Source organism: Hemitrygon akajei, chromosome 7 (genome assembly GCF_048418815.1).
Source record: "Hemitrygon akajei chromosome 7, sHemAka1.3, whole genome shotgun sequence".
Classification (NCBI taxonomy): domain Eukaryota; kingdom Metazoa; phylum Chordata; class Chondrichthyes; order Myliobatiformes; family Dasyatidae; genus Hemitrygon; species Hemitrygon akajei.
Genome location: NC_133130.1, coordinates 122,607,348 through 122,619,899, shown reverse-complemented (window position 1 = coordinate 122,619,899; position 12,552 = coordinate 122,607,348). Strand labels below are relative to the sequence as shown.

The following is a 12,552-nucleotide window of genomic DNA, read 5'->3' as shown; positions in this document are numbered from 1 at the left end:
CGACTGGCAGGAGCCGTGGTCGATTCGCTGGAGGGTGGTGGGGAGTTCACGGACTCGCGAGTGGCAGGAGCTGTGGTCGATTCGCCGGCAGTTTGTGGGGTCTGCAGCGTTCATAGGACCGGCGGGAGATTGCGCGGCTGGACAGCATCAGCGTTGTGCAGAGCAGCCTCCAGCGTGTTGGCCAGCTCGATCGCCGACTGTAAGGTAAGATCGGCGTTTTCCAGCAGCCACTGGCGCACGTACACTGACCTGATCCCCGTAACGAAGGCGTCTCGTACCAGGAGCTCTGCATGCTGTTCCGCCGTCAGTCCCCTGCAGTCGCAGGCCAGCACGAGTGTCTGTAGGGCCCGGACAAACTCAGCACTCAACTCTCCGGCCCGCTGCCGCTGCATCGCTAAGCGATGTCCCGCGTAGACGGTGTTCACCGGCCACAGGTACTGTCTTTTGAGGGTGTCCAGTGTCCCTTGGTAGGTCGGCAGGTCTCTGATCAGGGAGTATACCCGCGGACTGACTCTGGAGAAGGGAACTCTGTGCATGGTAGCAGGCTCAGTCACGCGAATCTCTTCCAGGTACGATTGGAAGCATGCAAGCCAGAGTTCAAAGGCAATGGCTGCTTCTGGAGCTTGAGTATCAATGTCCAATTTATCTGGTCGTAAAATGCTCTCCATGTTTTAAAATTGCAGCTAATAAAATTGATGCGCCATCAATAACTCTCGGAGACGGGAGGCGAACGATAGGCTTTTATTAGCTGCAAGAGACCACGATTAGCAACGAGACCACCACACAACATCCTGGAGACTGAGGGAGGAGCAGTGCCTCCATTCGCCTTTATACAGGGGTCAGTGGGAGGAGCCACAGGAGCAGTCAGCGGGGGGGCGTGTCCAGACAGGTATATGTAGTTCACCACACACGGACTGATAGTGATTAGCGAATGCTGTTACAGTGCCCAGGTTTAATTGCTGCTGCTGCCTGTATGGAGTTTTTGCCTTCTCCCCGTGACTTGCTGTGTCCTCTGGTTCCCTCCCACGGTTGGAAGGGAGATGAATGGGTTAACTTGTCAAATGGGTGTACTTGGGCAGAGTGAGCTCCTGGAAGGCCTGTTACCATGTTGTATTTCTAAACAAATTAAAAATAAACCACTCCTCATCTTATTCTACAGTCCTGTGGGAAATGTTAGGCACGGATATATAGCTCAGGTGCCTACAACCTTTGCACAGCGCTGTATTTGTCAAGGTAGAGTAGAGAGCAGCTTAATAGTGAGGGTGCAGCACCGCAGGAGTGGGGCAGGTGGCAGAGGAGTGGTGCCAGGGCTGTGCCAGTCCTGAGACACCAGACAAGGTCACTTGATTCCAAACATTCGGCTCTCTGGTGTTTAAGGCTCCCTTCCCCTTTTCCCAACCATGATTCCCCCTTCCCACTCTCAGTCCACAATAGAGACCCATGTCAGAATCAGGTTTATCATCACTCACATATGTCATGAAATCTGTGTTTTTTGTGACAGCAGTACAGTGCAGTGCATAAAATTACTGCAGTAATGTGCCAAAGTTGTACATGGGTGCCAATTTGCACAGGACTGTGATGCTGCTGCAAGTAAGCTTTTCATTGCACCGGTGCACCCGTGTACTTGACGATAAACTTTGACTTCGAATTACACCAGACAGTGAAGAGAGAAAAAGACTGGTGGGGTGGGGAGTGGGGAGAAAACGAAGACAGCATCAGTGCAAGAGGTGGTGTGTCGTGTGCCGTTGCTGGGGTAATGTGAGTGTTGTCGCTTTGGGAACCTGATGTAATTGAAAGGAGCTGTTCTCTCGCTGCAGGAGCACCAGCAGTGGGGATTGTCACTGGCAATGTGCTCATGTCTTCACTACATGTCGTCTTACATAATGTTCACACAGATGTAGCCAGATGTTGGTGCTGCTTTTTATGGTTATTATCACCTGCTACTTGATATACGAACCCCAATTTCTTACAATACTGACTTTTAAAAAAACTCAATTGTGTCTGTAGGGGGTGCATCTTTTTTTAACTTGCCATTCCTTGTTGTCGGTAGCTGTCTCGGGTTCATTTGTAAAAATACCTCGTCACCACTGTTGTATTTTGCAGCTTCAAAAAGATTTAACTCATTCAAATGAAGACCCAGAGTCTGAATTGTCAGTCTAACCTAGTGTTTAAGCAAGGTGTGCACGCATCACGTGGTAGCGTGTTGACATGTGTAATTCACATATTTATAGATGTAATAAATTATTTAAATGAACAAGAACTCTTAACCTATACTCGCGCACATGCACACTCAAACGTTACTGTAACGTTAAATGCACAGCAGCATCCAATAGTGGTAGGCCTAGTCTAGCACCAACAAATCCCAGTACGGCTGGATTATTGGAGTTTTAAAAAAGTCAGCTTTTTGTCATATGCAGTGAGATGCATCATTTGTGCCAATGGCCAATGTGCTGGGGGCAGCCCACAAGTGTCACCACCCTCTGGCACCAACGTGACATGCCCAGACTTAGTAATTTTAATCGGTATGTTTTGGAGTGGAGAGGAGAGCAGAGGAAACCCACGCCGTCACAAAGAGAACAGAGAAACTTCTTAAAGGCAGCAGAGTGAAATGTACGCCTGTTGCTGGTGCTGCAGAGCGTTACCCTAACCTCTATGTTCCTACAGATCAGTGGTGCTTTGAGGTATTCAAGGTAAAACAAACAGAAAGCAGAATAAAATGTTACAGTTGCAGAAAATGCACAGTGCAGGCAGACAATAGGTGCAAAGTCATAATGAGGACAAGAGAATATCTGATCGTACTTGAAAACTGCCTCTACCAATGGAGGTGTAAGGAGCTCCTTCTGCTAGCCTGCAGGTCACCCTTGGGCAAGGGGCAGCACCTGTTTAGTCCCCTTCCACCCTCCCCGATTGGATCGGGATCACATGAAGCCATGGGAGCAGGTGGTGGATGGTCATATGAGCAGCTGGTGCAGATCACATGTCCTGGTTATGTGACCACTGAAGACACAGGCAGACAATCTGTGAAGAGTATTGATGATGGCTGGGGTCACCCATCTGCGGAGAAGAAGGCAATGACACACCACTTCTGTAGAAAAACTTGCCAAGAACAGTGATGTTCATGGAAAGACCACGATCGGCCACGTCATAAGACACGGCACATAAAGATGATGTCATATGACAGGGCACATAATGATGATGATGAATGTATGAGGAGCATTTGAGGCTCTGGGCCTGTACCCACTGGGTTTTAGAAGAACAAGGAGGGACCTCGTTGAAGCATATCAAATTTTGAAAGGTCCGGGTAGAGTGGACATGGAAAGAATGGTCCTGGACTCTGCCACTATTGGAAACAGAGGCACAGTCTCAGAATACAAGGAAGTCCTTTTGGAATGGAGGTGAGGAGGAATTTCTTTACCCAGGGAGTGGTGAATCTGTGTAATTTTTTGCCGCAGGCCAAGTCATTGGGTATATTTAAAGCAGATGTTGATAGGTTCTTAATTAATCAGGGCGTCATAGGTTATGGGGAGAATGCAGGAAAATAGGGATGAGAGGGATAGTAAATCAGCCATGATGGATGGGCTGAATGGACTAATTCTGCTGGTATGCCTTACGGTCTTGTGCAGGTGGAATTGCAGGAGGCATCGAGATCTGCATCACCTTCCCCACGGAGTACGTGAAGACGCAGCTGCAGCTGGATGAGAGGGCAAACCCGCCTCGCTACAAAGGCATTGGTAAGGATTCCGCTGGTCTTCAGCACATTTGACAGGGTGGGTTGAGCTGTTCTCTGACCTTGCCAATCCATTTGCAAGCGTTTCGTCACCATTTGAGGAGACATCATCAAGTGCAAGATCGGAGAACAGCTCAACCCAACCCCACTTTATAATTGAAGTAATAAAGCTGTAGGTTATTTTCTAAACAGTGCAAATTCAGAAGTTGGAAGAGCAAAGGGACTTGGGCGTCCACGTGCAGGATTCCCTTAAAGGTTAGTTTGTAGGATAAGTTAGTGGTGAGGAAGGTAAATGCAACATTAGCATTCATTTAGAGAGGGCTGGAGTGTAAAAGTCAGGGTGGAATGCTGAGGCTTTATAAGGCACTGGTCAGATCGCACTTGGATTATTGCTAGCAGGATGTGCTGGCATTGGAGAGGGTTCAGGACAATGATCCTGGGAATGCAGGGGTTAATATAAGGGGTGCTTGATGGCTCTGGGCTTGTATTTGCTGCAATTTAGAAGAATGGGGGGAGATGTCATTGAAGCCTATTGAATGTTGGTAGCAACACACTGAAAATGCAGGAGGAACTCAGCAGGTCAGGCAGCATTGATGGAAATGAGTGAGGGTTCAACGTTTCGAGCTGAGACACTTCTTCAGGACTGGAAAGGAAAGGGGGAAGATGCCAGAATAAAAATTTGGGGGGGGGGGGGAGGGAAAGGAGGATGGCTAGAAGGTGATAGGTGAAGCCAGGTGTGTGGGAAAGGTCAAGGACTGGAGAGGAAGGAATCTGATAGGAGAGGAGAGTGGAACATAGGAGAAAAGGAAGGAGGAGGGGAAAGGAGAGATAAGAAGCCAGGGAGAGGAATAGAGGAAAAGCAGAGGGAGAGTGAAACATTATTTTACCAAAAGGAGAAATCGATGTTCATGCCATCAGGTTGGAGGCTACCCAGATAGAGTCTAAAGTGTTGTCCCTCCACCCTGAAGGTGGCCTCATCGTAGCAGAAGCAGAGACCATGGCCGACTTGTCGGAATGGGAACGAGGATCAGAATTGAAATGTTTGGCTGATGGAGTGGAGGTGCTCGCCAAAGCAGTTCCCCAATTGAAAGGCCGAGATGGAAAGGATATTTCCTGTAGAGGGAGAACCTAGGACCCTTTAGAGCAGAGATGAGGAGAAATTCCTTCAGCCGGAGGGTGGAGAATCGGTGGAATTCATTGCCCCAAACATCTGTGGAGGCCAGCTCATTGGATGGAGGTTTATAGGTACGTAAATAAAGAGTGTCGAATGTTATGGGGAGAAGGGAGGGAGAATGGGGTTGGGAGAGAAAATAAGTGATTCAAGAGGTCTGATACTGCTCCGGAGCCGGAAATGGTGTCAGGCTTGACCTGGGACACGATCTGCCCAGTCCTCAGGTACCTCCCACTGGGCCCCATTTGGTGCAGGTAAGGCTGGAGAACAGCGGGGAGTTCTTTTCACGTGGTTCTTGTGTCTTGCAGGTGACTGTGTGAAGCAGACGGTACAGGGGCATGGGGTGAAGGGCCTGTACCGGGGGCTCAGCTCTCTGCTCTATGGCTCGATCCCCAAGGCAGCGGTCAGGTACGCTCACGGTACAGTCCGTACACTCAGGCCTTCGCACCACCCCCCCCACCCCCGTTTCCCCAAAAGTGGCCCCGCACCTTGTTTCAGATCTCGACTCTCGCTGTGGTAGGATCGATATCTCTCTCGGAGAGATCGGTCTGAGATGTCGAAGTGTTGGAATGGACCGAGATCATGGTCTCTGGGGGCTTTGCTGTTGCTTACATGGTGGGTGGGGGGGGGGGGGTTGATGCTTTTGCTTCTGCCTGTGCGTGGGGTTTTAACTTTCTCCTGTCATCCATTCTCTGGGGTATTTCTTTGGTTTTGTGGATGTCTGTGACGGGTAAGAATTTCAGGTTGTATACTGGATATATTCTCTGATATTAAATTGAACCAATGAACTTGGCACTGATTGATATTAAGAACATTTCTGGGGATAAACTGTCCCTGTATCACAGAACAATAGAGTTGGAAAGGTGGAGTGAACTAGGGCTTTTGAATCTTCTGTATTGTTATTATTAGATATGCAGTACTGTGCAAAAGAGGAGTGGGGAATGGTGAAATTGGGGGATCATTACTGGGAGTTCGAGGAATCGATGCTCATGCCATCAGCTTGGAGGCTATCCAGACAGAACTTAGTGTTGCTCCTCCATCCTGAGTGTGACAGTAGAGGAGGCATGCTGGAATGGGAAGTAAAATTAAAGTTGGTGACCACTGAGAGATCCTATTTTTCAGGGAGAGGGAATGTAGGTGCTCGGCGAAGTGGTCTCCCAATCCACATCGGGTCTCACTGATGTGCAGAAGGCCGCACTGGGAGCACCGGATACAGTAAATGACCCCAACAGACTCTCAGATGAAGTGTCCCCTCACCTGGAGGGACTGTTTGGGGCCCTGAACGGTAGTGAGGGAGGGGGTGTAGGGGCAGGTGTGGCACTTGTTCTGCTTGCAAGGATAAATGCCAGGAGGGAGATCAGTGGGGAGGAACGAATGGACAAGGGAGTCGCGTAGGGAGCGATCCCTGCGGGAAGTGGGGGAGGGGGAGATGTGCTTGGTGGTGGGATCATATTGGAGGTGGAGGAGTCGTGGCTAAAATTGAACCCTGATCTTTTAGCCGGCTGCTGTGAAGTCTTACGTCAACTGCGATGCTACTGTGACACACTAACGTGGGTCCCTTTGAGTTCCCTGGTTTCCTCCCACCTCCCAAGGAGATGTAGGGTCGGTAGATTAACGGGCCTCGAGTAGTGGAATGTTGGGAAAGTGGGATTCGGGCTTGTTTGTTGTGATTGTGGGCATGCAGAGTTTGTGCTGGAATGTGTGGCAGCCCAATCGTCCATAAAGTAGAACAGTATGACTCAGGCACAGGCCTTTAGGCTGTGAAATTAAACAAAGCAACACACAGAGTGCCGGAGGAATTCGGCAGGTCCGGCTGTATCCATGGAAATAAATAAACAGTCGACATTTCAGGCTGAGATTGAAAAGGAAGGGAGAAGACACCAGATCAAAAAGGTGGGGAAGGAGGACAGCTAGAAAGTGATGAGCAATTGCCCACTCTGACCTTTTACCTCTTCACACCTCCTTCCCGTTCTTCTACAGTCCACTCCCCTCTCCTATCAGATTCCTTCCTCTCCAGCTCCTTACCTTTCCTGCCCCCTGGTTTCACCTGTCACATTCTGGCGAGTCCTCTTTTCCCTTCTCCCACTTTCTAATTCTGGTGTCTTCCCCCTTCCTTTCCAGTTCTGCTGAAGGGTCTTGGCCTGAAATGCTGACTGGCTATTCATTTCCATCGATGCTGCCTGAACTGCATTTTCTCCAGCATTTTGTGTGTGTTGTTCTGGATTTCCAGTATCTGCAGATTCTCTTGCGCTTCTAATTAAATGACTCACTCAACTAATTTATTCTGCCTATAAAATATCCATACCCCTTGCTTGTACATCTGTGTGTACATTTGCTTAAGGACCTCTAAAGAGTCTCTGTCATATTTGACCCCTCTGCCAGTCCTGGCATGCACCCACCATTCTATGTGGGGAAGAAACTTATCCCACACAGCTCCTTTGAATTCCCCCCCCCCCACCCCCCTCACCTTAAATGTGTGCCCTCCAGTATTAGACATTTCAGCCATGGGAGAAAGATTGTAGCTACTATGCCTTTCAGTTACTTAAGGCCATAAGACATGGGAGCAGAATTAGGCCATTTGGCCCATCGAGTCTGCTCCAACATTTCATCATGACTGATGCATTTTCCCGCTCAGCTCCAATCTTCTGCCTTCTTCCCGTATCACTTTATGCCCTGACCAATCAAGAACCTGACAACATCTGCTTTAAATAAACCCAATGACTCAGCCTCCACAGCCGTCCATGGTAATGAATTCCACAGATTCGCCACTCTCTGGCTAAAGGAATTCCTTCTCATCTCCATTCTGAAAGGATGTCCCTCTATTCCGAGGCTGTGCCCTCTGGTCTTTGACTCTCCCACCATAGGAAACATCCTCTCAATATCCACTCTATCAAGGCCTCTCAATATTCAATAGGTTTCAAGGAGATTTCTCCCCACCTCATTCCAGTGAGTAGAGGCCCAGAACCATCAAACACTCCTCAAATGACAAGCCATTCAATTATTGAATCATTTTTGTGAACCTCCTTTGAACCCTCTCCAGTGTCAGCATATCTTTTTGTAGATAAGGGGTTCAAAACTGCTCACAATACACCAAGTGAGGTCTCACCAGTGTTTTATAAAGCCTCAACATTACATCCTTGCTTTTATGTTCTAGTCCTCTTGAAAGGAATGCTAACATTGCATTTGCCTTCCTTACACAGACTCAATCTGCAAATTAACCTTCGGGGAATCCTAAAAGTCTTGTACATTTCTACCAGGTCCAGTTGGAAAATGAGAAATGACGAATTAAACAATGAGAAGCTCTAGACCACAGATGCTGGAAATCAGAAATAAAGCAGAAATTTTAAATAAAACCAGGGAGATTTCTGCACCTTTGGTTCAAAGTACGTCTGTATACATTTTACAGCCTTGAGATTCATCTCATTACAGGCAGCCATTTAAAAAAAAAAAGACCAACAAGCACCCAATGTGCAGAGAGAGGGGAAAAAAAAACAAATCATGCCAGCAGATAGCATTTAGAGTGACAGTGAATCCATAGATATGAAGCCCGGAGTAGGCCCACAGCCTCAGCCTCAGTTCGTCACACAGTAGGGCAAATCATCATGAAGTCCGGAACAGCTAGAGCAGGCCCACAGCCTCAGCATCCATGCAGTGAATGTCGAGAAGTAGTGAGCAGAACCGGCCTGACCCTCGCCTCTGATCCCAATGCCCTGCCCTTTCATTGCATCTGGCCCAGCGTTTAAATTGTTCAAGCACCGGGTTGTTTCTCACAGTCGGACCTGGGCCCCACTGCATCATTATGCTCCAGGCCCGGATCCCACTGCATCATTATGCTCTGGGCCTGGGCCTGGGCCCCACTGCATCATTATGCTCTGGGCCTGGATCCCACTGCATCATTATGCTCTGGGCCTGGGCCTGGGCCCCACTGCATCATTATGCTCTGGGCCTGGGCCTGGGCCCCACTGCATCATTATGCTCTGGGCCTGGATCCCACTGCATCATTATGCTCTGGGCCTGGGCCCCACTGCATCATTATGCTCTAGGCCTAGGCCTGGGCCCCACTGCATCATTATGCTCTGGGCCTGGGCCTGGGTCCCACTGCATCTTTATGCTCTAGGCCTGGGCCTGGGCCCCACTGCATCAATATACTCTAGGCCTGTGCCCCGCTGCATCAGTGTGCTCTGGGCCTGGGTCTGGGCCCCACTGTCACATCTTGGCCCATACCTGACCTTTCCAAATTGGCCTGGTGCTTAGATCGACACAACCTCACTCTCCATTTAGGGGGATGGGCTCAGAAACTCCTCTGCAACTCCAATTCCATCTTGAACTTGCCTCAACCTTGCTCCGACCACTTCTTCTCAAACGTGCCTCCTTGCTTTGACCCTCGATTCAGCCTCACCTTTGTTCGTCTCTTCATTGTTTGCCGTGATGGTTTACCACAATTAACCACAGAAAAAGTGTTGTTGATAAAGTATTTAAAATACTTTATGAGCCACCAGTAAGCTGTCGTCCATCTTCAGTAGTTGTTGTGTGATGATCTTGGGGGTCTCACAGGAGTTGTGCTGGCTGCTAATGCAAATGAAGCATTTCACCGTGTGTCTCAATGTGTATGAGGTAAATTCTGAATCTGAGTTGGAAAATATGGGTGTGTGATAGTACAGGCTTTGTGGGCTGAAGAGACTGTTCTGTGCTGACTCTCTCTTTGATTTTGCCTGGTGGTTGCCATGGTGGTTGCCATGGTGAACTACAACTCGGTCATCAACTAAGGGCAGATTATTCCTTTTATTCTTTGGTGAAGTGCTGTTGTGTGCTGGGGCAGCAGGCTGAGGGTAGCAGACACCAACAGAATCAACAAACTCATTCGTAAGGCCAGTGATGTTGTGGGGGTGGAACTGGACTCTCTGACAGTGGTGTCTGAAAAGAGGATGCTGTCCAAGTTGCATGCCATCTTGGACAATGTCTCCCATCCACTCCATAATGTACTGGTTAGGCACAGGAGTACATTCAGCCAGAGACTCATTCCACCGAGATGCAACACTGAGCGTCATAGGAAGTCATTCCTACCTGTGGCCATCAAACTTTACAACTCCTCCCTCGGTGTGTCAGACACCCTGAGCCAATAGGCTGGTCCTGGACTTATTTCCACTTGGCATGATTAACATTTTATTTAATTATTTATGGTTTTATATTGCTATATTTCTTCACTATTCTTGGTTGGTGCGACTGTAACGAAACCCAATTTCCCTCGGGATCAATAAAGTATGTATGTCTGTAACATGAAATACTATCCCCCTACAACCCATCCCATCCTGCAGTCCTGCCCCTGTGGGCAGTAGAAGAGTTTCCCCTGCACTCCATAATCCAGCCCCACCCTCAGTTCCACCCGCAACACTTTCCTATGCCGGGATTTAAACACTCCGGCTTTGCTAGCGGAGCTATGTAAACGCAGGGTGGCTGAACAGACGCTGTGCTCTCACTCAGGTTCGGGACATTCGAGTTTCTGAGTAACCAACTGCGGGACGAGCAGGGGAAGCTGAGCAGCCGCCAGAGCCTGGTGTGTGGTCTGGGCGCGGGGGTGTTCGAGGCCGTTTTGGTCGTGTGTCCGATGGAGACAGTCAAGGTAATTCAGTGACTGATCGAAGAGAAACTGTGGATTTGGGCATCTGAGCTGAAAGTGCTGTGTGCTGGGTATGTTCAGCAGGTCAGGCAGCATCTGGGGGACATAGAGTTCGATAGGAGGTTTAGTGAATCTCCCATTTACTCATGTGGCAGTGAACTTGTTCAGGGGATTAAAAAGCCAGCTGCATTTTGTTTGATTTATCTTCTGGAATGTTTCCCCATTCCCAACTTCCCCTCCATCCTAATCATCTTCCTTCCCAATCATTCCTCATCCACTTTCCCGATCCTTCCCCCTTGCCGGCCGTCCCCTTTCCCAATCCTTCCCCCGTACCTTCCTAATAAATCCCTCCCCTTTCCAGTTGCTCCCCCCTTTCCAATCATCCCTGTTCCAATAATTTCTCCGACATTTGTAATTCACCATCCCACTTGCTTCCCCCTCCTTCCCAGTCTTTCTTCCTCACCCAGGCTACGAGAGTAGTCTTGGGACAAATGCATCCCTGGGTGCTGGGATCCCCAGTGTGTCCGACAGCTGAGGGTTTACGCTGTCCCAGTGCCAGGGTTGGACAGCGTGTCTGCCTGCTGAGGGTTTAGACTGTCCCGGTGCCAGGGTTGGACGGTGTGTCTGACTGCTGAGGGTTTAGACTGTCCCGGTGCCAGGGTTGGACAGTGTGTCTGCCTGCTCAGGGTTTAGACTGTCCCGGTGCCAGGGTTGGACAGTGTGTCTGTCTGCTGAGGGTTTAGACTGTCCCGGTGCCAGGGTTGGACAGTGTGTCTGCCTGCTCAGGGTTTAGACTGTCCCGGTGCCAGGGTTGGACAGTGTGTCTGTCTGCTGAGGGTTTAGACTGTCCCGGTGCCAGGGTTGTACAGTGTGTCTGACTGCTGAGGGTTTAGACTGTCCCGGTGCCAGGGTTGGACAGTGTGTCTGTCTGCTGAGGGTTTAGACTGTCCCGGTGCCAGGGTTGGACCCAGTGTGTCTTACTGCTGAGGGTTTAGACTGTCCCGGTGCCAGGGTTGGACAGTGTGTCTGACTGCTGAGGGTTTAGACTGTCCCGGTGCCAGGGTTGGACCCAGTGTGTCTGACTGCTGAGGGTTTAGACTGTCCCGGTGCCAGGGTTGGACCCAGTGTGTCTTACTGCTGAGGGTTTAGACTGTCCCGGTGCCAGGGTTGGACAGTGTGTCTGACTGCTGAGGGTTTAGACTGTCCCGGTGCCAGGGTTGGACAGTGTGTCTGACTGCTGAGGGTTTAGACTGTCCCGGTGCCAGGGTTGGACCCAGTGTGTCTTACTGCTGAGGGTTTAGACTGTCCCGGTGCCAGGGTTGGACCCAGTGTGTCTGACTGCTGAGGGTTTAGACTGTCCCGGTGCCAGGGTTGGACAGTGTGTCTGACTGCTGAGGGTTTAGACTGTCCCGGTGCCAGGGTTGGACCCAGTGTGTCTGACTGCTGAGGGATTAGACTGTCCCGGTGCCAGGGTTGGACAGTGTGTCTGACTACTGAGGGTTTAGACTGTCCCGGTGCCGGGGTTGGACCCAGTGTGTCTGACTGCTGAGGGTTTAGACTGTCCCGGTGCCGGGGTTGGACCCAGTGTGTCTGACTGCTGAGGGTTTAGACTGTCCCGGTGCCAGGGTTGGACAGTGTGTCTGACTGCTGAGGGTTTAGACTGTCCCGGTGCCAGGGTTGGACAGTGTGTCTGACTACTGAGGGTTTAGACTGTCCCGGTGCCGGGGTTGGACCCAGTGTGTCTGACTGCTGAGGGTTTAGACGGTCCCGGTGCCAGGGTTGGACAGTGTGTCTGACTGCTGAGGGTTTAGACTGTCCCGGTGCCAGGGTTGGACCCAGTGTGTCTGACTGCTGAGGGTTTAGACTGTCCCGGTGCCAGGGTTGGACAGTGTGTCTGACTACTGAGGGTTTAGACTGTCCCGGTGCCAGGGTTGGACAGTGTGTCTGACTGCTGAGGGATTAGACTGTCCCGGTGCCAGGGTTGGACAGTGTGTCTGACTACTGAGGGTTTAGACTGTCCCGGTGCCAGGGTTGGAC

At 50.2% G+C, this 12,552-nt stretch overlaps 1 protein-coding gene across 1 annotated transcript in view; it reads left to right on the top strand.

Annotated features, from left to right (window-relative positions):
• LOC140730882 (tricarboxylate transport protein B, mitochondrial) overlaps positions 1 to 12,552 on the top strand; it is a 195,840-nt gene that overhangs the window by 54,602 nt on the left and 128,686 nt on the right. The window contains exons 2-4 of the mRNA XM_073051870.1: positions 3,624 to 3,731; positions 5,207 to 5,306; positions 10,380 to 10,518. Coding sequence (XP_072907971.1) covers positions 3,624 to 3,731; positions 5,207 to 5,306; positions 10,380 to 10,518 — 347 coding nt within the window. The remainder of the gene's footprint in view (positions 1 to 3,623; positions 3,732 to 5,206; positions 5,307 to 10,379; positions 10,519 to 12,552) is intronic.